The 25,897-nt window shown below is 43.0% G+C and overlaps 1 protein-coding gene across 2 annotated transcripts in view; it reads right to left on the bottom strand.

The window, feature by feature from the left end:
* The window catches only part of Cacna2d3 (calcium voltage-gated channel auxiliary subunit alpha2delta 3), an 837,667-nt gene that overhangs the window by 422,514 nt on the left and 389,256 nt on the right, over window positions 1–25,897 (bottom strand). For both annotated transcript variants that reach the window (XM_048421249.3, XM_048421250.3), the window contains exon 9: window positions 14,845–14,919. In XM_048421249.3, the coding sequence (XP_048277206.1) occupies window positions 14,845–14,919 (75 nt within the window). The remainder of the gene's footprint in view (window positions 1–14,844; window positions 14,920–25,897) is intronic.

Raw genomic sequence — 25,897 nt, 5'->3', positions numbered from 1 at the left:
GGGCAGCTCAGTGTGTCAAACTGGCTCACAAAAGTAAACTGTTCTTGTATGTCCACCCAGAACTGCTGGAAAGACATTAAGTCCTCTTCCGTCCCAGCCTCCACAGTGGGACTTCGGCCTCGGCATGAGCCTTGGTAGGGATTAACTATAACCAGACTGTGGCAGTACTGAAAACCACCCTGACGGGTGCAGAGGCTTAAGTTAGGCGACCTAAGGACAGGCGTGGTAAGAAAAGGGCGGTCTCCAGTCAGAGTTTTGGTCTCTGTCTCTACTCAAATGTTCACCGGTGTTTATGGATGCCTGGCTTTGGTTTCCAGGGTCATGACATCAGAGAGCAGAATTTCTTTTCAACCAGCACCTGGCAAAAGAGTCATCCACAGTTCACTTGACGTAGTAATTTTAAAATTAGCTTGTGTGAGAGATCAGGGTAAGGGAACACATTTAGAAGACAACTCCTGACCATAAAAGCATTACTTCAAACTCTCAAAGGAGTCAGTCACCTGATTCTAGTTCTTGGGACTTTGATGGAGAGTGGTCCTAAAAGGCCAGGGCAGCACGCTCATATGGTGTCTATGTTCAGTCAGATGCAAATGGAGCTGCCAGAACTGAAGGATGCTGGGACTGTGAGTGGTGATGTCAAATGGAATGCTGGGAGCAGACTGCCACTGAATCCCTGGGAAGCTTGCTAAAAGTGCCCAGTGGCTCCAAGCTTAAAGGTTCCCTAGTTTATAAGATGTTGTTCATTTTACAGTGGGAATCTCAGGCCCTGGACCATTTGGGCTTCGTTGGTAGATGATGGTGAAGATGTTTCCTAAGTATGGACCACTGTCTGGCACTGAGACCTCAGTGTGAGAGGCACCTATCACGTCCTGGAAGTGGGACAGTGAAACAAAACAGCTCACTTAGGTAGGAGCCGAGAAACAATGCACAGGCCCCCTTTGGCTTTGCTGCCTCCCTTTGAAGCCCTCTGAGCTACCGCTGTGTCTGTCTGGCTGCTACTGCAGTCTCGCCATCACCATCCTAGACTGTGATGATGAGAATGGGAGTCTGAAAACCAAAATTTATGCCAAAAGCCATTACACAAACAGTCAAATGAGAGCATGCTGCACCCCTCATGATACGCCTGCAAGGAAAACGTGAGGCTTGAGATCTCAGCTGCCAAGGACACCTTGTAAAAATCCAATCACGTGATATGGACATCAAATAAAACACAGTCCAACAAAGCACTTGATTTCATTGGCAACAAGTATGCAACGTGAAAATGAATTCTCTGGACATGGTGATCAAGTACAGGCTCAGAAGGAGCAATGTCTGAGATGCTCTAGATGTCACTCGGAGCTTCCCGGTGCAAAATGCTCCATGTAAGAGCCGCTGCTTTGACCTGCAGCTCCTTACAGACACACATAAGGAAGCAGAGAGCAAGAGGCTTGGGACACTGCTGAGAAAGAAAATGCAAAAGCAAGAACAGTCAGAGGCTCCCTGGGCACATCACAGCGTGCCACGTTATCTTCTTCACTCGGCAGTGTAGAGATCCCACACTGGTCCTTGAGGAAAAGCCAGGCTACAGGCTTCTGCCCCCTTAGTGGAATGCTAATGAGAACTCAGCTCCAAATATTACATGCTGATCCAGGCTGGATGTTCCCTTCAAGACCCAGCTGGCTGTTAAATGAGGTTAATCCAGCTCAACCCAGTGAGATTTGGAAGCAAATAACCAAGAAAGCTGCTCAACTCCAGGCAAATAGTTTACAGATTCACAACAAAAGAACATCTTCCCTCTGGAAAGATAGGAAAGATCCTCTGTACCATGCACAGATGCCTTTAGAGCTGTTTCTATTATTTCCAGACTTCTACCCGAGTGAGAAATTTGTCTCACTGTCCCATCCCCCAGACATGATAGCCTACACAACACATTGGCCTCTCTGTGCCAAGGCAACAGGCCCCACTCTAGGAAATGCCTTAGGCATAAACTGCCAATCCTAACAAGTTTGAAGAGACTAAATCACTGACCATCTGGGGGCTGTGCCAAGGCCAGCTGACTGAGGCTGCCAGGGATGCTGGCCTGCAGAGCACAGGATCTGGGTCTGGCATGTGGGTCCTCCCCAGGCTCAGTGATCCCAGCCTAGGCAGAGACACGGCAGCTCTCCCACCCACCACTTCAACTCTGCCATGTGATGGGGGAGGCGACTAAGGTTCCTATGAGTTGGCACCTAGACTCGGGCCTGCAGAAAAGCAGAGAGCGAAATCACGCCTGCCTAAGACCTTCAGTGATTTTCATAGCTCATTTCAACCAGATTCGCCAACAGGTTTAATCCCGTAGAATAATTAAAGCTAGAAGACAGGCCACAGGGCTGCTTTGCAGTGTTGATGGGGGAATCCGAGCATGGAAGAAGACGCGCTGGTCTGCCTGCCAAATTGTTAAGCTTCTCATTATTAACTCATTAACTTGTTCACGTGAAGCATGCAGGAAGGAAAGCGGAGGCCGGGAACACCTGCAGCTCTCTTAACAGAAGACGCAGCACAGTCGACCGCAGATTGTGAATGCGCAACACTCAGGCTGCACCTGCGTGGAATGGCTGACCACTCTGTGATCTGCAGAGGTGTTAAGTTCATGTGTGTCCTTCTAATGGTTGTTTTTGTTGTTGGTTTTCATTTTTTATCCTGAGCACGGCACCCTGGATTCAGTTTGTCTAATACAAAGTGAGGCCTGGAGCTTGGCCTCCAGCCTTACAGGATGTGATGAGCAAATGGGTAGGGGAGAAACAGGAAGGCTTTGAAAAGGGTGAAGTCGCACCCCTAGGCTGAGCGGGTGGGAGGCCTGTATTGCTTTATTTTAGCGTACTCCAGTTCCCCTGTCAGTTTCCGATACAACAGTCGGGGCAGGTAGAGCTGTACTAATTTGGGGTGTTGATTTAACCCACAGCATGGATTTTAAGATATGTGGTCAGATGCTCTGGTTGCTGTGCTTTCATGCCTTCCCATCAGTAATACTTGCCATAAAACTAACCTGAGTTTTGACGTGAGACATGTTTCTTCAGATCGTAGATACTGACTGTGAGTCCCAGAGCTTTCCTCTACAGTAACAGCATTTAGTGAACACGTCTCCAGTATGATCCTCAGCCAGGGCTACGTGCAGCATACAATGTGTGTGTGTTTACCTGGAGAATGCTTTGTTTACTGTTGGCCAAGGACATCCACGTGAGACTGGGCTTCATTCTAAAGCCAAATCCCTGATAGTATTAGGTAAATACTTGTGAAATTACAGCTCCTTCCAGCCCAGTAGATGGATGATCCCATTAAAAATACCCAAGGTTTAGGAAAACATGCTGTTCTTCCCTAAGAACAGAGTTCCGTTCCCAGCACCCACATTAGGCTGCTAGCAACTGCCTATCATTCTAGCTCTCAGAGATTCCAGGCATTCTTTTGCCTGCTGTGGGCATCCACAATTCACATGCACAGACACACACAGACTATCCAAAGACTGCTGTAGGACGACTCTGTGACTAAGACTGTAACTGTGAAGTGTGAGGTCCTGCGTGTGGATCTTTAGTTCACACATAAAAGCTGGGCATGGCCATGTGAGTCAGCAACTCCAGTGTTGGCATAAGAAGTGGAAGCAAAGGATTTCTGGAGCTTGCTGGATGGGATGCCAGCCTAGCCAGAAAGCATTGGGAGCTCCAGGGTCAACGAGACCCTGTCTCCAGGGAACAATGTGGAGAACGGCAGAGGACTTTGGGACTCTTCCTCAGCACGTGCGCGCTGATCGGAATTGCTCACTAGGGCCTCAGGGTCTAATCAGTTTCATGAATTCTCCCTCAAAGCTCTGGAGAATTTGAAACAGTGACATGCAGCTTGTTTGTTTGATAGGGTGTCAAGGTAGAACCCAGGAAAGCGGCCGCCACAGTTCAAATCAGATCATCATCCCTGGAAGTATGGAGACCAGACAAAACTGTTTATGAAGAGTAGGACCCACAGTGTCATAGTCTCTTCTTGGCTAGAAATTCTGGCAGTTCACAGCCAGGTAGCAATAAGACATACAGATAGACAAAGAGACCACACACACACATAGGAGAGAGGGAGAGAGAGAGAGAGAGAGAGAGAGAGAGAGAGAGAGAGAGAGAGAGAGAGAGAGAGAGAGATTGAGATTCTTTTAGAAAACCCCACACGGGTGGAAGTAATGAGCAAATGTCACATCCTTCTTCATGCTCACACAGTTGTGCCCTTTCTTACTAAGGTGAGATGTGGGATGCTTTTTCTGTATACATGTGGCTTTTATTGATTAATAAATAAAGCTGTTTTGGCCAATGGCTTAGCAGAGCAAAGCCAGGTGGGAAATCTGAACGGAGATATAGAGAGTAGGCAGAGACAAGGGAATGCCATGTAGTGGCAGAAAGAGTAGGACACTGGAACCTTGCCAGTAGGTCACAGACTTGTGGTGATACACAGATTAATAGAAATGGGTTAATTTAAGATGTAAGAACTAGTTAGGAATGTGTCTAAGCTGTTAGCCAAACGGTGTTGTAATTAATATAGTTTCTGTGTGATTATTTGGGTCTGGGCGGCTGTGAAACCAACGTGCAGCCCCTGTTTACAAAAGTGGATGCCGTAGAGTTATAAGAATATCTTACTTAACACCACTCATCAACCATGTCTAAACATGTCATATTGTTTACCCATAATTCAGAACTGGGCTTTACTTCTCTGTAAGGCAAGACTTTAGCAGAATAAAATAATATTGAATCGTGTAGGAAAGTTAACTGTACCTGCTCAGCAAGGCAATGGGTAGATAATGTCAGGCTTCTTACGATGGATGCAACTGGTGTGGTTCTGTATTTACACTGTGTGTAGCTGCACACGTCATCCAGCATCTTCATGTTTCCATCACCTCTCTGGTGAGTTGCCCAGATATGTTGGTAATAACAGTGATGGCAATCACGAGAATCACACATGTTTTCTAACCCCTAAAGCACTGTATCCATATTGTTCCAAATACTATTATTTAATATACCTATTTCTATGTGCAAAGCATATCCTTATGTTTTTTTACTTCCAGCTAAATACAGATGAACAGCAAAATTAAGAAATCAATTAACTGGTGGGTTTATTTAAGGTAGAAAGTCCATCTAAGGTGGATATCCTCCCTAAGCCCTCACTGCTAGGGCTTGAATTCAAAGAAAGCTACTGGCTTCCATGAACTCCATGCAGAAAGGGTCGACTGTGAGTTATGCAAAATCTGCATTTAGTAATACCCATCTTCTTCTAGTATCATTTACAGTTCACTCCATTGATGGGAGAACTATCATCCATGGGCCATGTTTGCCTATGGACCATCCTTGTAAATAAAGTTTTATTGAAACACAGCCGGGACCATTATATACTATCTATGTCTACTGTTGTTGTGCTATGATCATAAATTCCAGTCATTGTAGCAGAGACTCTATCACCCCCCACCCCCCGACTAAAATATTTACCATGCAGCCTTTAGCAAATTTTTTGGCATCTGGTCTAGACTCATACCAAGAATAAACATTCATTCTAGTACATTGAAGTAGAAATGACACAAACTGTCATATACTAGAAGCTGACACACAGCCTAACATAGGTTGTCTCCCAAAAGCAATTCAAGTAATTCTAAATGAGTGAATGTATTAAATGCATATAAACAGATAATTATATATTAAAAATAACAGGTAATATTTGAAGACCTTCCAGGATAATCTCTCACAGAAACATTCCCCAGAGAAGCTTCTGTAGCTACTCTGAAGGGGGCCTCATTGGACCTAGGACTTATGGACTGTGTATCATTTGTTCCACAGTTCTTAAGTAATTTCAGGTAACAGGATAATGTGGATTTAACACTATGTGGCTACAACATTTGACCTTGGCAAGCAAAAACTGCCCCAGTAGAACAAGTCCATCTAGAAATTAGAAATTGCCCTTTGAACTGCAAGGCAATGAATGGGCTAATATTTGCCATTCCACAAAACAGTTTATTTTAAATCTTTTATGACGTTCAGTGCTGTGAAAGTACTTTTAAAATACTTTACTTCCAATTTCAAAATCATACTGTCCTCAGTGGAAAGATGCTCTGATAATGCTTTCTCTTCCTTCCCTCTCTTCCTTCTGTCCCTCCCTTCCTTGCAGTTTAAAGCAAACAAAACGGGAACGCCCATGTCAGAACAGTAGTCAGCTGTTAGCTATATACTGTCATTCTCACTTATGTCCTTCCTCCCCTAACCCCCTCTCTCTGTGTGTATGTGTATTGTATGTATGTGTACTTCATTCTTGTTTGCAGCTACTTTTATTAAATTATATACATAGAATACTAAGTGATCAGATGTAGAATTTCTAGACAATTGTATAAAATTGTTCCTAATTTTTTCTATTATTTATCTCTAGGTACTTACAATGTTTAAAAGTAATGTAATTCCTATTCTTTTTACTGGTTTTTAATTTAATAAAAGTGAATTATCGTTTGTTCCCTAAACAAACTTTGCCTCCTTTTGTATTTGTGCAGAATATTATATTTATATTATATGTATATATATATATATAATTATTATGTATATGCAGAAAAGCTACTTATGCATAAGCCCCTCACCCTCACAACACTGATAGACTACATACTGCTTATTCCTAAGGCCATGGGAGGTTGGGAATTTTACCATGCTGGCTGTCCCCTTCAACCAAGCTTGGACTGAAAGAAACAGCCCAGTGGAACTCTGTTGGGTCCTTTTATTAGTTCAAGGAGCTCTGGTGTCTCCTGATGTCAGGAAAGAGACGAGCTGCCAAAGAAGATGGGAGTCACATGGGTCTCTAAGATCAGCTGATTCTGCAACAGCCAATTCACAAATGAATCTTAAACAGAACCATGAAATTTTGTGGATTTCAGGACATCTTCATTATAAAACCAGAGAAAAACCATATCACCCTCCTTCCTCCCTCCTGTCCTCCCTCTGCTCCCCGCAGAGACCACGGGAGGTTCATTTCAAGGTCTGATGAATGGTTCAGAAGGTCTGAAGCAGATTACAATGTGAATTTCCTTGTTTGAATTCTATATTTGAACGCCAGACTCACCCAATTTGTCATGGTTTCTTTTTCTTTAAAGGAAACACCAGTCAGTTATTTAGAATATAAAACAGCAAAGCCAAATGTTCTCCAGACAGAAAACCACACCTTCAGAAGACAAACCCGACCACTTAAGAGAACCTCCAGACCCCTGTCCAGGGATGTTGAGCTGTCGTCTATTTATTTTATGCAAAAATCATGGGAAGCCAGTTTTGATCAAAGCCAACCAACATTTCCATTCTCATCTTGCTTGTTTTAAGACACACTAAGATCACCACATTCTTTTTCTCATTTTTTAAAAGTAATTTTATCGAATGCTGTTTTGATTTAAATGATTGTGCTCGGCTTTCCAGGCCCCTGGATTGAGGATACAGGGCATCAGAATCCCAAATGTGACCTCGGGGAAGCTCTTCATGCCCACAAAGAAAAGTTCTATGATGAAAAGTGAGGGGAGGTAGGGGAGTAGTCTCGGATGTCATTCTGTCCCTAGAGCACGTGTTCTCCAAAGCATCCGACCATGCTGGTCCACATCAATTAACTGCCTCTGATGCTTACGTTGCCAGTTTTACACAGTGACATGGCAGGTTACAATGCTCCATTCCCATTCTGAGAAGAATGTGGAGAAGTTCAAAGCTACCATAAAAACATTGGAGCAAAAATAACGATAGAGAAATGCCAATTGAAACCAACCAGTTTCACCGCGTCATATTTTGCTTACCTTGATTATATTTCAATGTTCTATATTTTCACGATTTTGTATAATATATGATAATAAACAGGGTAAGACCATCAAGAATCCAAAGCTTTTATTGTCAAAGCTTTTCAGATCTTCTATTGAAATAACAAGAACAAACAACAAACAAAAATCCTAGACAGAATCCTTTAACAAGCCTTGTGCATTTGGTGGCGCATTCCCACTTCTAGGAACCACGTACCCCTTAGTCCTAACCTTGGGGCATAGTGTTTTCCCTATGGAAATGGGCAAATCTGCCAAACACAGACCTATCTCTCAATCATAGCTGGATTGTCTGCTGTCTGGTCACTCTGTTTCCATCCCTCACGATAGGGTCACATAAGAAGCACCACACCGGGACACAGCCAGGAAGAGAATCTGACTCCAGCCATCAGGTATGAGAGTGAGGGTCTAGTATTCCATGTGAAGTTGAGTATTGTTCTTTGGAGGTCTGTGAAGAATTTTGCTGGAATTTTGATGGGTATTGACTTAAATCTGTAGACTGTTTTTGTCAAGATTGCATTTTAAATATGTTAATTCTACCTACCCAAGAACATGAGAGATCTTTCCATTTTCTATTGTCTTCTTCAATTTACTTCTTCGGAGTTTTAAAGTTCTTGTCATACAGGTCTTCCACTTGTTTGGTTGGACTTACTCCAAGATACTTTGTTATTTGTGGCTATTGAAAAGGGTGATGTTTCTCTAATTTCTTTCTCATATGTATAAAAGAGGGCTACTGATTGTTGAGTTAATCTTGTATCTTGCTATATTACTGAAGGTGTTTATGAGTTGTAGAAGTTCCTTGGTAGAATTTTTGCAGTCACTTATGTAAACTATCATATCAGCAAATAGTGAGAATTTGACTTGTTTTTTTTCCAGTTTGTACCCCTTGATCTCCTTTTGCTGTCTTATTGCTCTAGCAAGAACCCCAAGAACTATATATAGATATGGAGAGAGTGAACAATCTTCTCTTGTTCCTAATTTTAGTGGGATCGCTTTGAGTTTCTCTCCACTTAGTTTGATGTTGGCTGTTGGCTTGCTATATATTGCCTTTATTATGTTTATGTATGTTTCTTAAATCCCTGCTCTCTCCATGATCTTTATCATGAAGGGATGTTTTATTTTTTCGAAGTTTTTGACATCTAATGAGATGATTATGTGGTCTATTTATTCAATTTGTTTATTTAGTGGATTACATTGACAGATTTTCATATGTTGAACTCTAGGATGAAGCATACTTGGTAATGGTAGATAATTTTTCTGATGTGTTCTTGGATTGGGTTTGCCAGAATTTTATTGAGCATTTTTGTATCAATGTTCATGAGAGGCATTGGTCTTTAATTCTCTTTCTTAGTAATATCTTTGTGTGGTTTGGGTATCAGGGTAAAATTGTAGCCTCATAAAAAGAGTTTGTCAATGTTCCCTCTGTTTCTATTGTGTGGAACAATTTGAGGAGTATCAGTGTTAGTTCTTCTTTGAGAATCTTGTAAAATTCTGTGCTGAAACCAACTGGTCCCAGAATATTTTTGGCTGGGAGACTTTTGATTACTGTTTCTATTTCTTTGGCAGATATATGTCTATTTAATTTGCTTATCTGATCTTGATTTAATTTTGGTAAGTAATATTTATCCAGAAAGTTGTCCATTTTCTTTAAGTTTTCCAATTTTGTGGAGTATAGGTTTTCAAAGTATGACCTGATGATTCTCTGGATTTCCTCCATGTCTGTTGTCATGTCCACCTTTTCATTTCTGATTTTGTTAATTTGGATATTCTCTCTGCCTTTTGGTTAGTTTGGATAAAGGCTTGTCTATTTTGTTGATTTTCTCGAAGAACCATCTCTTTGTCTCATTGATTCTTTGTGTTGTTTTGTTTCTATTTTGTTGACTTTAGCTTTCAATTAGGTTATTCCCTGTGGTGTAGTCCTTCTCTGTGAGTTTGCTTCTTTTTATTCTAGAGTTTTCAGGTGTTGTGTTAACTCACTAGTGTGGAATTTTTCTAGCTTCTTTATGTAAGCATTTAGTGCTATGAACTTTCCTCTTTGTTTGGTTGGCAACTTCACCCCAGCCCTCTGGCATACAAGGATTCTAAAAAATGTTTAGTTAAAAGTGTCACCTCAGCCCCTAACATCCTTCCAAAAAATGTCTGGAATGTTTAGCTGGGGGCTTCACCCCAGTTCCTGGCATAAGCTCCTTTCCCTGGGAGTTGTCTCAGTCCAGACTCCACCTCCGAGAAAGCCCGCCAAATGATGACCCCTCCCCAGGGAGGGTAAAGATCACTCCCACAGGCTATTTAAACTGCCCCCCCCCGAGAATGAACATGTGGTCTCCCAGTTTCCCATGGTCATTTCCATTCTCCTTTTCCCCTCTCTGTGTTTTCCCAGGGAGCCACCCAGGGGTGTTGGCATCCATTAAACCTTTGGTCTGACTAGGATTATTGCATCAGCAGAGAGGTTTGTTGGTTGAAAAAAATACTTAACACACTTAACACTGCCTTCATTGTGTCCCATAAATTGTACATGTTGTGTGGTCATTTTCATTGAATATTATGAAATCCTTAGTTTCTTCCTTGACCTATTGATAATTCAGGTAAACATTGTTTAATTTCTATGTGTTTGTGGGCTTTCTGAATTTAGTGTCACTGTTGAATTCTAATTTTAAGCCTTGGTGATTCCATAAGGGAGTTATTCCAATTTTTTGTATCTGTTGAGGTTTGCTTTATTACCTAGTATGTGGTCAATTTTTGAGATGGTTTCATGAGTTCTGAGAGGAAGGTATATTCTTTTATGTTTGGATGGAATATTCTATGGATGTCTGTTAAGTCCATTTGAGTCATAACATCTGTTAGTTCCCTTATTTCTCTGTTAAGTTTCTGTCAGGCAGACCTGTCCAGTGGTGAGAGTGGGGTGCTGAAATCTCCCACTATTAGTGTGGGGGGTTTAATGTGTGATTTAAACCTTAGTGGTGTTTCTTTTCATATGAGGGTTCCCTGGTATTTGGGGCATAAATGTTCAGTATTGAGATTTCTTCTTGATAGATTTTTCCTGTGACAAATATGAAATGTCCTTCGTTGTCTCTTTTGACTGATTTTAGTTTGAAGTCTCTTTTGTTAGATATTAGGATAGCTACAACAGTTTGTTTCTTAGGATCATTTTATTGGAAAATTTTTTCTCAATCCTTTACTCTGAGGTGATGTCTGTCTTTGGGGTTGAGGTGTGTTTCTTGCATGTGACAGAAGGATAGATTCTGTTTTTGTGTAGCCTATGTCTTTTTATAGGTGAGTTGAGTCCATTTATATTAAGGGATATTAATGACCAGTGATTGCTACTTCCTGTTATTTTAGTTTTCATTGTTGGTGATGTTATTGTATGTGTTTTTTTTCTTCTTTGGGATTTGCTGCTGTGAGATCATCTATTGTCTGTGTCTTTGTGGATATAACCAACTTCCTTGGGTTGCAGTTTTCTTTCCAGTACTTTGTGTAGGGATGGGTTTGTGGCTAGGTATTGGTTAAGTCTAATTCTATCATGGAATATCTTGTTTTGTCCATTTATAGTGATTGCAAGTTTTGCTGGGTATAGTAGTCTGGGCTGGCACCCATGGTTTCTTAATGACTGTATAAAGCTTGACCAGGACCTTCTGACTTTCATTGTTTCCACTGAGAGTCAGGTATAATTTTGATAGGTCTACCTTTATATGTCACTTGGCCCTTTTCTGTTGCAGCTCTTAATATTCTTTCCTTATTCTGTATGTTTTGTGTTTTGATTACTATGTGGAGTGAGTAATTTTTTTGACCCAGTCTATTTGGTATTCTGTGAGCATCTTGTATCTTCAAAGGCATGTCCTTTTTTAGATTGGGAAAGTTTTCTTCTATGGCTTTGTTGAATATATTTTCTGTGCTTTGAGTTGGAGTTTTCCTTCTTCTATTCCTATTAGTCTTAGGTTTGGTCTTTGATGTTTTTCCTTGGATCCTTCAAGGAAATTGTTGATTTCTTCCAATTTTTGTTTGTCTTTTCTTCCATTTCTTTGAGAGAATTTTTCATTACCTCTTTAAATGCCTCAATCATTCTTCTAAAGTTATTTTTAATGTCATTTTCTTCTGCTTTATCTGTATTGGAGTGTTCAAGTCTTGATGTTGTAGAGTCACTGGATTTCGTTGGTGTTGTCTTGCTCTTTGTGGTGTTGAGTGTGTTCTTACCTTGTCTATCCATCTTTTCCTCTGACTGGTGTAGTTGGGGCTGGTAATTACTCTTCCAGGTGGTAGTGTATCCAAGACTCAGATGATTGATCCTCGTGGTGTAGTCAGGACCAGAGTTCCTGTTACCACAGAGGTCATTCAGCATTCAGGAAGGTTGCTCTGTACTCTCAGAGGCCACTCTGGAATCCCAGAGGTTGTTCAGGCCTGATTCCATGGAGGTCGCTGGTTCTGGTCTATTCCCTCAGAGGGCACTCCCTTGTACCTGCTCCTTCAGAGGTTGCTGGCTTAGGCCTGCTCCTGCAGATGTTCCTTGCTCCGGTATGTTCCCTTGGAAGTCACTGACTTGACATTAGCTCAGGCCTGCTCCCTTGGAGGTCACTCTTACCTGCTTCCATGAATGCCCCTGGCTGGGGCCTGGTCTCACAGAGGTTGCTGCCTCAGACCTGCTCCCATAGAGGTCACTGGTTCGAGCCAGCTCCTGCAGATGTCCCTGGTTCGGGTCTGCTCCCAGGAGGTCTCTGTCCTGAATCTGCTCCTGCAGAGGTTGCTGACTCAGGCCTGTTCCCTCATAAGTCATTCCCTCATCTGTTCCATGCATTTCTGTGTCTATGCTTCTTCCCACCAATGCCAACTCTTGCTTCTCTTAAATAGTGTCCTTATATGGGGTAGCTTGTTTGATCCTAATTTATTCTCCCTAAACCTTTTTTGGTTTATATTTGTATTTGCATATTTGTGTACATGTAGTTGCACAGGTGTTTGCATATATATATATATATATATATATATATATATATATATATATATGTATGTATGTATTATATATATACATGCATGCAGAGACCAGAGTACTGTCTTAGTTGTCATTTCTCAAGTACTGTTCACTTTTTTCTTTCTCTCCTTCTTACTTCTTCCTTCCTTCCTTCCTTCCTTCCTTCCTTCCTTCCTTCCTTCCTTTCTTTCTTCCTTCCTTCCTCTCTCTTTTTTTTTCTTTTGAGAGAGAGAGTGTGGTGGGGGAGACTGAGTGATTTCTTGGTCTGAAACTTACCAAGTAAGTTAGGTTGTGTGATCAGTGAGTCCCAGGGCTCTGCCTGTTTCTGGTACCCCAGTACTGACATTATAAAGTACACAACGGCTTTTCAACTCTAACTTCAGTTCTGGGAATTGTGTGCACTGGCTGCTTTTCTAGAGGACCTGGATTCAGTTCAGATACTCAAAGCCATCTATAACTCTTGCTCCAGGAGATTTGATATCCTCATCTGGCCTCTGTGGACCTCAAGACACTTGTGTGGTGTGCAGAAATACATGCAGACAAAACAATTCTACATACCAAATACAGTTTTAAACAAAGTCAAACTGTCAAACTTTTACCAAGGTCATTGTTAGCTGAGTTTTTTATGAACAGCCTTTTAAACATGACAAAATTATAGTTCATCTCACTTTACTAAGACATTATTTAAAAAAAAAACTTGAATGGGTCTTGGTTTTTGTCAAATGTTTTTTTCCAGTCAAATACAAAGCTATTATCTTCTCATCTTTGGCCTGTGATTACACATTTCTCTCCCCAGACCCAGGGGGTTCTATGTCATAGTTCTCCTTCTTTGCGTAGATATTCTAACTTCTTCCAGGAAAAGTCCCAACTGTTAGTAGAAGCGTCTTTGCAATTCCAACATCTGAATTGTGCCACCACATGCTTCTGCTGATCATCGTCTCTTATCCATGTTGTGGCTTTTTGGTTCTTGAGATGACATAGGAATTTGCTGGGATTTTTGTTTGTCTGTTGTAGATTGGGTTTTTTTTTTTGTATTCTGGACATTATGTATTTTTTATGTGTCTCTAGATCCTGTTAATCTTTTTTGTCTTTAAGAGAAGGAATGACTTTCAGCTTGGCTGGAGTAGGGCAGGTGTGCTGTGACAAAGCTCTTGGTGGTCTTGTCACCAGAAGGGACTGGAGTTTCTAGAAAGTTTGGTAGCTGCTACTATTTTTATTTTTCCTTGTTTGTGCTGTTTTCTGCCCTACCCCTATTGCTGATCTGAATGAGAGCCTGGAATGTTCGATTTTGGAATAATAATGCTCAATAAGGAAACCAGATGAAAATCACCTCTATATTGTCAAGTCTGAAAGTCTCTGGTCAGTTCCCCTTCTCCTGAACTTCCTTCAGGTTCATCCTGACTTGTTTGCTAGAGGAATGGTGGAGGTGTGGTTGCTGGATTGGCAAATCAAAAAGTTGCACAAGGGAAAATGGTAGAGCATCATAGAATTCTGCTATAGGAAATTTTCTAGAGAACTTAAAATTGTGTAGAACCTCCATCACATTTCCCAAGGGTTTCCTTCAACACATTCTTATTGTATTCCACAGTACTTATGGGAGGAGCCACTCTTGGGACATTTAGGATATGACAGTCCACAGCCCAGCCCTCTCTTGTGAAGCTTACACATTATTTCAAAGGATACCACAATGATGCTTCGATACATCATACCAAGTAAGAAAAGAGAAATAAGAAGTGGATTCAATTTTTCTTGAGATCTCCTTAAAAACCATATACTCCCTGTGGTACCAACAGAGACATTGAGCACATACAAGATCTGCTTCTGGTGAGAGGAAAACAAAGCCAATCTAATAGATTCAAAAGTAGCAGGTAGCTGATTAAAGTATAATTATTTTACTGTCAAGATTTTATATGTGCTTCTTAGTAAACAGTCCACAACCTGAAGTGCACTTCAATGGCCACAGTGAATACATATTGTATTCAATGAGATTTTAACAATAAATTAGATAGAACAGCTATGAATAATCCCAATAACAGAGCAGTGGTATGCCCAGATCCTGGTGTTCCTGCCCAGTGGTTGCTCCTACCTCCTTGTTGGTCCTGTCTGCTTGCACCAGGGTTCCATTCAGACAAGGTTCCACGTAGTGAAGCTCCTCGTTATACTGCAAAGGGTAGAAACAACCAGAAAAAAAACAATGAATGAAGAGCCCAAAAGGTACTAGTCAACAGTCAAAGGGTACTAGTCAACAGTCAAAGGGGACTAGTCAACAGTCAAAGGGGACTAGTCAACAGTCAAAGGGGACTAGTCAACAGTCAAAGGACCTATTTTTCTTTCCTGGTCACACAGGAAGTCGTCAGCATCACAACAGACTCCAGTCACTCAGAAAACCAAGTGCTAAAGATAAACTTGTTGAGAGAAATCTGAAGAGTCCATGCTAGAGCCTGGCATGACTCCTACTGCTAACCATTCATGCTTCAACAGTGACTGGGCAGACAGCAGTCGTACAGGCATGATGGAGCAGATAGATCACGTGGTACAGATTCAGCTCCAGCCTCAGCCTCACAGAACTAAGAGATACCTGTGTTGGCCACACACAGGAGGGGACATAACGGAGGACAGAAGTGGTTTTGAGAGTCTCAGTAACCCTGGAAAGGGGTGCTTGTATGTAGGGGGGTGTTGGTGATACTCCTGTTATATAGTGATACCATCTATATGACTTTTTCAATACCTGTCTTCCTCAACACTTTGGGTCCCCAGCAATCCAGAATGTGTGGCCCTATATTTTTGTCCTCTGCATATGACCCTTCCAAGGGCTGTGATGCTCTGGACGTTTAGACTGGCTGACCCCTCAAATGTCTTCATCAGTCCACAGCGAAGGCATGCTCTGTCAGCCATCCTTCTCTGTTCATTCCTCCCAGGTCTCATCCTCTCTTTTGACCTCCGCCACTGAGAACCGTACCAAGAGCTCCTCCGCCTGGCTGCTGCTTTCCCTGGCTGACACCCAGACTCATCCTCTGGGTTGGTTCAGTCCCATACCCACTGGGAAGGAGCCTCGGGTGCAGGAGAAGAACTCAGCCAATGCTCTTTTCTGCATACTCTATACAATGTCTCGTTTCCTTCTGCAGGAGCCCCCAGCTCACTGGGAAACCCCATATTTAGCTGTGCCCCTGATCACCTGATACTGTGATTGGCCAAGACCAACTGTACAGCACACGTATTGTTGCCCTGAACTAAATCCACAGTAGGCGCCCCAATCCATTTCAACAGTAAAAGCCCTATAGCCTTTCCAATTTAACAGCCAAATAAAACCAGAGCTTCCGAGGGAAGAGACTAGACACATCTCTCACATGCGCTCTAGAACACAATCTGGCTGAGGATGTGACTTTTAAGACTGTGATCAGCGAGCACCATGGGAAGACCAAGCAAATCATAGAGTGAAAAACCGGCTAGCATGGGACACTCCCTCTGGATATCTGCAGGGCTGTACCTGCAGCTGCTATACCAGAGGGTGGATGCATCAGCACAGTACACAGAGAAGCTGCCTCAGGGGTGGGGCAGGGTGGTGCTGCTCCAGACAGTTAATTGTTCAAGAGCCCTCCCTTCATTCACATTCAAGATAAGCTTCACTTGTAGTTTGACTCAGCCTCAAGTACTTCTGTGATCATCCTCATAGACAGGGAGCCTGGGGAAATCAAACTGCCAAAGACATCAGTGACCTCAGTGTCTAAGTAGGGAGCAGCGCCCAGGCTCCCGTCCAGATGTCTGACCTCTCAGCCACGTTGTTTCAGAATTCAACATCCTCTGCACCCTAAGGCCCCTTCACTTTCCTTCAGGCTCACCTTTGCCCCCTTAGGCCTCTGCTTCTGGTCTTGCAAATGCATCTGGAAATTTTCATTTGTCCTCTGAAGTACTGAGAAAATGTGGGTCTGTCTCATCCCCACTCCCTACCACCAAGTGTGGGGATCTAACCGAGGACCTATTTTTCTTTGCCGGACAGCTCTTCTCAGGGTGGTGGATGTTTTTGTTAAAGCGGGTAGTGAGAGGGACCGGTTCTGCTAGATTTCAGGGGGTTTGTGGTAATGTTCTATTTCTGGAAATGGTCAGCTATAATAAACAAATGTGTTCATTTTGAAATGATTCTTAGAGCTGCATGTAGATTGTGCATAGTTTTGTTATGTTAAATAGAAATTTTAAAAAATAGATGTTTGCTATGCTGAAGTTAGTTGCTGAGGAACAGGGTGTGACATTTCATTCCCAGATGGGAAGTCACCTCTGAATTCAGGAAAGACCTACACAGGTCCACATAAGGGTGTCTTCAGGATTCTCCTGCACTTTGGAGAAAGTGGCTGCTGGAGAGGCAGCCATTCCCTTCTCCCTTACCTCCCTTGCTGATGATCAGCTTGGTTCAGCGCAGCAATATCCTTGCTGTGTAAGTGGTCTTAGATAATCACAGGTAGCAGTGATGCTCTACTAGATGCTCTGCTCTACTAGATGCTCTGCTCTACTAGATGCTCTACTCTACTAGATGCTCTACTAGATGCTCTGCTCTACTAGATGCTATGGTCTACTAGATGCTTTACTCTACTAGATGATGCTCTACTAGATGCTCTGCTCTACTAGATGCTCTGCTCTAGTAGATGCTCTGCTCTACTAGATGCTCTACTAGATGCTCTGATCTACTAGATGCTCTGCTCTACTAGATGCTATGGTCTACTAGATGCTCTACTCTACTAGATGCTTGCTTCCAGAGCCTCTTTGCTGCCAGGGTTAGTGAACCATGAGCCGCCAATGGGACAAAAAGGAAGTTTCTAGTGTATTTTCTTCAACCTTTCTCCTGTTCTTGAAAGAAAATTCACCTGTGTTTACCTATCTCTTCCTTCTTCCTTGGGGTGCCATTGTCCAGGGGCAACTTCACAATCATGAGGTGACACAAAAAGCACAGGCAAAGGAAGAGAAAACAAAAATATGGGGCTAGCATGGGTCTACCACTGATGCCCTCTGGACCACAGGACCAAGACTTCATCTGCTCTCCCGCTGGGCCCTTCCATCATGTTATTAGCTGCATACACATCAAGCCAACCTTTGAACCTCAATTCAGCTATTCTGCAACTCAGAACCTCTTCAGGTCCCAGTTTGATTTTTGCTTTTTAAAATAATGTATATATAACGTGTGTGTGTGTGTGTGTGTGTGTGTGTGTGTGTGTGTGTGTGTGATGGTACAGGTGTACATGCATGTCATAGTCATATGTAGATATCAGACAACAACCTTACATGTTGGTCTTTACTTTTTTATGGAGACTGAGATCCTGTCATTCACCACTGCACATGTCATGTTAGCTGGCCCAGGAGTTTGTGGAGATTCTCTGGTATCATCCATCTTTCCATGGAGCACTGGAAAAACAGATGTGTGCTGCCATGCCTGGCTTTACATAGATTCCCAGAATCTGCACTTAGGTCCTGGGGCTTGCAGGACAAGCATGTTACCCATTGAGACATCTCCCTACTCTTGTTCTTGCTCTTATTCCTGCATTTGCCAGGTGATTTTTAAAAAAAGTTTCACCAATACTCTTCCTAACACACACTTTCAAAGGCGAACTCCTCTGGTTGTAGAGTCCAAAATTATCACTAGGACAGCTGGCACCAAGTCCTGTGCTGCTATGTACACCACGGGGCTAAGCCTCACTGACCCCATGTTCTCATACCTACCCAGAGTATGGTAACCACTGAAGTGGACCTGTGGACATGTAGGGAGGTGACATATCACAGTGAATGTTCTTTGCTAATACAGCATCTAGGACATGCTGAGGGAGGGGCTCAGGAGGGGCTGTAAAGCAAAGAAGATGGGAAACTTTGTCCTCATCATGGAGGTACATGCGCAGTAATGAGAACCAGGCTCACTGTCGCTGCACACCCAGAGTAGAGGAATCTGCTCTTCTGAATCCCAGCCAGCTTGTTAGTGGCAGCATCCAAGCCTGCAGTTTCTTAATTTCCCCTGACAATATCAGGACTGAGCTGACCCAGCAATCTGGTCTGTATCACTGTGAGGAGCGGAGGTGGCCATGTGAGGAGAGACGTGGTACAAGTCTAGCAGCTCAATCAAGAAAGCTCACTGGCCACACAAGCTCCTCAAACTCCCAAGGGACTGACTGCAAAGGGTGTCCTGCACATGAATGCATTTCTTAAGCTCCAGTGGCTCCCCATTTGGACACCTTTCAGCTGGTACATGTTTATAGATGCTCCCTGGATGTCTTTGCTGTTTGTATTCTGTATGCGTGTACATGTAAGGAATGTATAAGGATATGTTCTTGTGGAGGTGTACATGTGTGTATGTGGGCACAAGTGTGTGCATGCATGCAGAGGCCAGAAGTCAAAATTAGGTATCTTTCTCTATCCCTATTCACCTTATTTATTGAGGCAGAGTCTCTTACTGAACTTGGAGATCATTGATTGGATAGACTGACTGGCCAATGAACTCTAGGGATCTGCCTGTCTCTCTCCCTCCCTCTAGTAGCACCAACATTACAGACACTTGGAAGCTATGTGCCTAGGTATCACATCTTGGGGACCTAAAATCAGAGCTTTATACTTGAATGGCAAGTGCTCTACTGACTGAGCTGCTTTCCCAACTCCAGTATTCCCTGGATTTCTGCTTTTTGAATCAATAGTGCTAGATGGTCACATCAGTTTATACTGAAGATGTGGTCATCTTCCTTTTGGAGTTCACACAAATAGTCCCCGGTTTTGCTACATACAAGCAGGGTCACTTGGCCAAGCCTTTGCAGCTCCATCAGCCACAGGGTTTGGAGAAATCTGGAGTCACTGTCCCTGCCAGAGACTCACTGTGATGACGAATGAGCATGCTCAAGGTCCTGGCATGAAGGAAGAAGAGGCAGGCCACCAAATATGCACGCTAGTGTAGAAGAGAGGAAGGAGGGAGGTATGGGAATGTAACATGTACACAGTAGACACAGTGACAGACTGACAGATGGCATAGACAAATGGAGAGGAGCTGGTAGTAGGACAGGACTGCTCTTGGGAGCAGGGGCCACGACCTCTTGGTTTCCTCTGAAGAACATTGTATATACATTTGTGGGAGACAAAGTGCTGCTTCACTGGGCACAAATGACCAACTAAATGCCAGAGACAGAAACCTGGGGTTCTACTTCACACTCCACACCATGCTCTGAGCTCTCACAGGGACCCAGGTCTCTAGAAGATGAGACATTTCCAGATCCTTCCCAGGAGGTGTCTACCACAGAACTCTTCATTCCCCGTTTGCTCACTGAATGTTAGCTCTTAGTCTACTCCGTGCCAGACATGTGAGCACTGGCTCAGTGTGTTCATGGCCATCAGCACCGAGGGACCACAAACAACTTTTCTTGCCTTTCCATTATAAATGAACATATTCATATCTCTGCTTTTCTTTTTCATGATGAAAAGTGCTTATCTCTCACAATGAATGGGTTCCTCTGAACCCAAACCGGGCTGCCGTGATCTTCAGAAGATTATGTCTTAACACTCCAATCTCTTGTTGAAGGACTATGTCCCTCTCTCAATCAACCATCAAATGTGAGGGCAAGTAACAACAAGCATATCACCATGTGTCTTCTCCGTCCTGCTGTTCAGTCTCTGTAAGCATTTCCCATCTCTCCTCATCCATGGGCACAGCACAATTTTCAGAAAGAAGGCTATTAGGAAAGTCAAGCTTGAACCTCAATCCTTGAAGGACCGGAATACTCTTGGGGAGAAGCTGAGAATAAGGAGATGGCCATGTAGTAGGAATCATAACGTCTGTCTGCTTGTGCACAGCACAGCCTGAGGGCTGGTCAGTGCCCACCTTGTCTTTGGGTTCTAGATGATGCTCAGGTACCTAATGATAATGAGATTCTAGATGATGCTGAGGTACCTAATGATGATGAGATTCTAGATGATGCTCAGACAGGTACCTGATGATGATGAGGTTCTAAGATGACACTAATATACCTGGGCTTCATATCAGAAGCCCATCTTGATGGAAGAGAACACTACATCCTTAAGATTTGATGGGACAGACTATCAGTTGCCTAGACACTGGGATGAGAGAAGACCCAGTAAGAGGGGAGAGGCTTCCAGGTAGGTCACCCCATATCACCCTGGAAACTGAGACTCCATCTGATGTCATGTACATAGCTGACTGGACTTGTACGATATGCTCTGATGCTCTCAATGCAGTCCGATACTTTCTCCAGTTTCCCCCATGTCCTCCCCCATCCCAATCAGTTCCATACACAATCAATTCTCTCCTGAAGTGTGTGTGTGCGTGTGTGTGTGTGTGTGTGTGTGTGTGTGTGTGAGAGAGAGAGAGAGAGAGAGAGAGAGAGAGAGAGAGAGAGGAGAGAGACTCACAACCTAAAAACGGCGCTTGCCTTCTCAGTAAACTCCTTCCCCCTACCATCCCTGAACCAACTCATGACTTAGGCCTACAGTCTATATCCTTCAGATACTGGCCTAGCCATCACCTTCTAAGACACTGTCACAAAATCTCCCATGGTTTGTATGCTCTAGCCCTGTCCTTGCCAGGCTCTCTCCCACAAGGTGCTGGCCTCATTGTACCATGAGTGTCTATTCCTGGGCTTCCCCACCAGACAGTCATACACAGAATCTTGGGGGTCATGAGGCAGATGACTGTCTTCTACAACAGCCTAGCACTTAACACCGAGCACACAGCTATGTTTATTAGACCTGCTGACCACAATAATAAAAGGGCAAAAAAGCAAAAGTGCAGAGAAACTCACCAATGACATAAGGAAAAACTAAAGTTTAAAACTAAAACATAGAATCTTTATCCATTTCCAAACAACACATTGATAAGCAAGCAATAAAGGAATAAATAGGCATGTCCTAGAGACTCTGGAGTTCTATCAACAGCCCATAATATTAAAAGTCCATAAGCTGGCTTGCTCATGGAAGCAATGGAGGAAGCCCCATTGCTCCATTTTAGGAGGCTGATACAAAGGAGACTCAATTAAATAAGTTAATAGTCTCGCAGCTGTATCTTTAATTAAATGACCTTTAAGATGACAATGTAGCAAGTATGGAAGGAAGCAGAGGAAACCACAATATTTTCACCAAGGCAAGGTATCTTCCAGCTTACCAAAGTATCTTCTGAAATTAGAAAAACTGGCTGAAATTAGCAGTCCAGCACTAACCAGCAAAGAAAGTGAACAGCAACCCATGCCTCATGACAGTGATGATTGCTTTGTACAGGGGAGCCATGGCACAAGAGTTTGGAAGAGTTAGTTCTCAGAAAAACAACAACAACGGTGAATCACAAGCAGAGCACCAGAATTGTCTAGGGTGAACTCACAAATGAGCCTCTCCTCCACACCATTTGCACAGTCCTGACTGCAGGAGGCCTTTAAATTGATTTCACAATGTCAGCCCAGTTAATGTGGTGTTCACTTAATGCCTGACCTAGGCTTCTGTAAAATCCATTTCTCAACTTCCAGTAGCAGATGGAATTAACACCCTCATTTTTATGATAATGCTGTTCATTCAATGCATGGCTTGGAGAGAGACTTCCAAGTCAATGAGGAAAAATATGCTCTTCAAGTCACAATTTAGCCTCAAATTCTAACTCCAACTGCACAAACCCCTCTATTCCCCCTGTTCTTTACAAATTCCAGCAGCTAATTCATTATCTCTGGATATATTTTTCAATATCCTGCCCATCAAAGATAAAACAGTATTCATCCATTCATATTTATTCTCTGGAAAGACCCAGATCGTGAGTTTTTTGATATAATTCATAGGATATACTTGACAATGAATTTAATGAAATGCAATCATTCAAATGGCCATGAAATATCTTTCCTACTATTTGAATGTCCCCTGCCTTCCTGCATCATGACATTGAAATCAAAGACAAGGATAAATTAGATTTGCCTAAACAAAACCCTACAGTGCAGGAAGACTTCCAGGACTGAAAGTAAGGCATGGATTCTTGACTTTCCCTCTCTAAGATGCTTCCTCAAACATCTACCTGGTGAGGAAAAGAAGGCTGGCCATACAGCAAAGGCCGCCACAGGAATGTCCTCTCAGGCAGCGCAATTCTGCAAGAACCATGCACTCATACAGGCAGGGCATTGTGCATAGACAAGCAACCACCTTCATGTATGCACCTGTCACCACTAGTTCAAGCCAGTAGCCATTCTCAAAAGACTTGGGGAAAAGCCATACCATACTATGGAGACACTATGCAAGGTGGGAGCGGGAGGAAATGCTGCAGGGAAATAAGAGTTCCTAAAGCAAAACTAGCGTGTGATGCACTGAGTACCAGAAGACACAACTCAAGGGAATGCAAGTGACAGCTGACTCCCTCTGAATCTGCAGCTCTGGCCTCCAGCCATCCAGAAGATGCGAACTTACATACTACTTGGTGGATACTGTGGTAGGACTAATGCAATACTTGCTGGTGTAGCAATTTCATCTATATATTCTCAATCAAATGCACGCCCCACCTCACATGCGTGCACACAGTATCTTCAGTGTGTTCCCAGGTCATTGAGAGCTAGCTCATCTGCTGGAACACTCTCAAATAGATGAGAGGGCCTCACAGTACAATAGTAACATACATCTACAGCCATCAAGAGGCTTGGGTAAACTTCTAATGTCAACTATATGTGACAAATACATTTAATTAAAATCAGACATAGAGACAAATTAGTAGGTATTCTGTAGAATATGATTCTATTTGTGAAAAAATTATATAGGTTTAGGTCAGTTGGACAGCTCAGTGTGTAAAGGCACTTACTGCGGAGCTTACAGACTGAGTTCAGTCCCCAGGACCCAGAGACTAAAAGGAAAGCACAGATTCCTGAAGGCTTCCCTCTGACATCCAGAGATACACACATACTAAAATGTAATGTAATTTTGAAGAATGTGAATGGATATATAGACAAAATTGAAATAATTGTATCAGATGGAAGAAGAATGAACCATCTGAATTGTTCAAAGAAATTTACAGGTTTTATTCATTCAAAGGCAATCACCATAGAAAGTTAGGATTAATTCATTGCCTTCCTATGTGAATTCACTACTAAATCCCATCCATTCACTTACACACACAAGGAGATCACGATCATAAGGGGTCAAGTAAAGCTATCCAGAGATCTTCATCGTCACAATAACTGCACATAGTCTGAATTCATGTTGGAAACTAAGGGACAGATGCAAGGCGATAGTTAATATTAACTGCCAATGGGATTTATTCTATAAGGAGATGATTCAGGGTAAAGAAAAAATATTTTCCCTCATCTATTCCATAATAGCTGGCTGTCTCCTTTTAATTAACTTAATCACCCTCTCCTCATTATTGCGTTGACGCTGGATATCTTAATGAACTTACACAGATTATTCCACGTGATGGGTCGTGTTAACCGAACAATAAATTCTGACAGATAAAGGATGTAGGATGTAATTAGTTAGCTCCTCTTCTTCTGTGGATTTCTGATACTTCTGCGAGACATAATTAAAGATTAATAGGAGAGATAGTCTCGAATTTGCTGCGACTTATCTGTAAATGCTCCAGGATATGTGAGCCTCCGACCACATTTACATAGTCACATGGAGGCTGGCAACTAGGGGAAATCCTGATTAGAAAGCCAATGTACTCTTGATCTGAAACCTCACTGCAAAGCGCAAGGCCCTGAATTCAATGTCTACATGGTGAGATAGCCGAAGGGAGGAGTCATATTCTCTCCGCTTCTGCACAAGAGAGCTAGAGCAGGCAAGTCAGCAAGGTTTCGCTGTGGGCCTCCTTCCACCTGTCAGTTTGAGGCAGTGATGTATGCTGCTCTCTGCCTCTGCCTTCACGCCATGTGCACAAGGCTGAGATGAAAGGCCAACACAGTGAGTTACTGAGGTTCTGTGTGTGTGGGCTTCACACAGTGGGTACTCTAGAGACTAGTGGTTCTCATCCTTCCTAATGCTGCGACCCTTTGATACAGTTCCTCATGCTGTGGTGACCCCCAACCATAGAATTACTTTCGCTGCTACTTCATAACGGTAATTTTGCGATTGGTATAAATCCTAGTGCAGATATCTGTGTTTTCTGGTGGTTTGGGCAACCCCTGTGAAAGGATCTTTGAATTCCCAAAGGCATCAAGACCCACAGGTTGAGAAGCACTGATGTAGGCTGTATTATTCATCCCTTAAACTCCTGCTGTTTGTCAGGCATTAACCAAGGGACTGGGCATACATCACTTTCTGCACCCCAGTAAGGTAATAGTTTCCTTCTTTTCCAATTGCTCTTCCGAGCTTTAAAATTTTACTACACTTATTAGGCATATGCATGTGTGTGTACATGGGTATGCATACACACACGTGAGTATGCACACACACACATGCTTGTGTCATGGAAAAGAACAGGTGGTGTTGTGTTGTTAGTTTATGAGTCCTGGGGATTGACTCGTGGCTGGGAAGCAAGCACCTTTTCTTTCTGAAACACCTTGCTGGCACAGCTCAATGGCTTTTCAAGGCCTGCAGCTTTACTGTCGCTTCCTTCGCTTTGTGGTTCAGCCTTTGCATCTGGAGGTCTCATCAGAAAATGTCAGAAGAGGACCCAAGCAACACCCTTGCTACTGAAGCACTTGCACCTTGACCTAGAGAGCAGAAGTTGGTGATCTGCGTCTTCAGACGGCTGCCCTAACACAGGACTTGATGACATCACAGTCCATCCACAGGTATGGGAAGGCACACACCCCAGGGCTGCATTCAAACGCCAATGCCCAAACTCCACGTTTCTTGCCACACTACCTCCCCTGTCACCTGCGACACAGAACATAGGATGTCCCAAACAGATGAATATGGCAAAGCACACCTGTGCACCACATCCAAATGCCTAGCTGATCATGACAGAGGGGCGAAGTCCCTGGTGACTGAAATCTTGGAAAAGAGAGGGAGGTCTTTGAAAGGGAAGGGGCATAAGGTACATGATGACAATCATATCAAAGAACGGTGAAGAACAAGAATAACTACAACTACAGAGGAATACATCTCTCTTTGTGTCTGTGCCACTGCCCAGCCATGGCTGACTCTGGCCTGCCATGTCTTGGGACCCCAGACATTTCACTGATGCTTTTCCTCGGCTCTTCCCTTGG

Source organism: Myodes glareolus, chromosome 5, assembly GCF_982192425.1.
Source record: "Myodes glareolus chromosome 5, mMyoGla1.1, whole genome shotgun sequence".
NCBI classification, from domain to species: Eukaryota; Metazoa; Chordata; class Mammalia; order Rodentia; family Cricetidae; genus Myodes; species Myodes glareolus.
The sequence above is the reverse complement of the archived record's forward strand: the minus strand, read 5'-3'. Positions and strand labels throughout refer to the sequence as shown.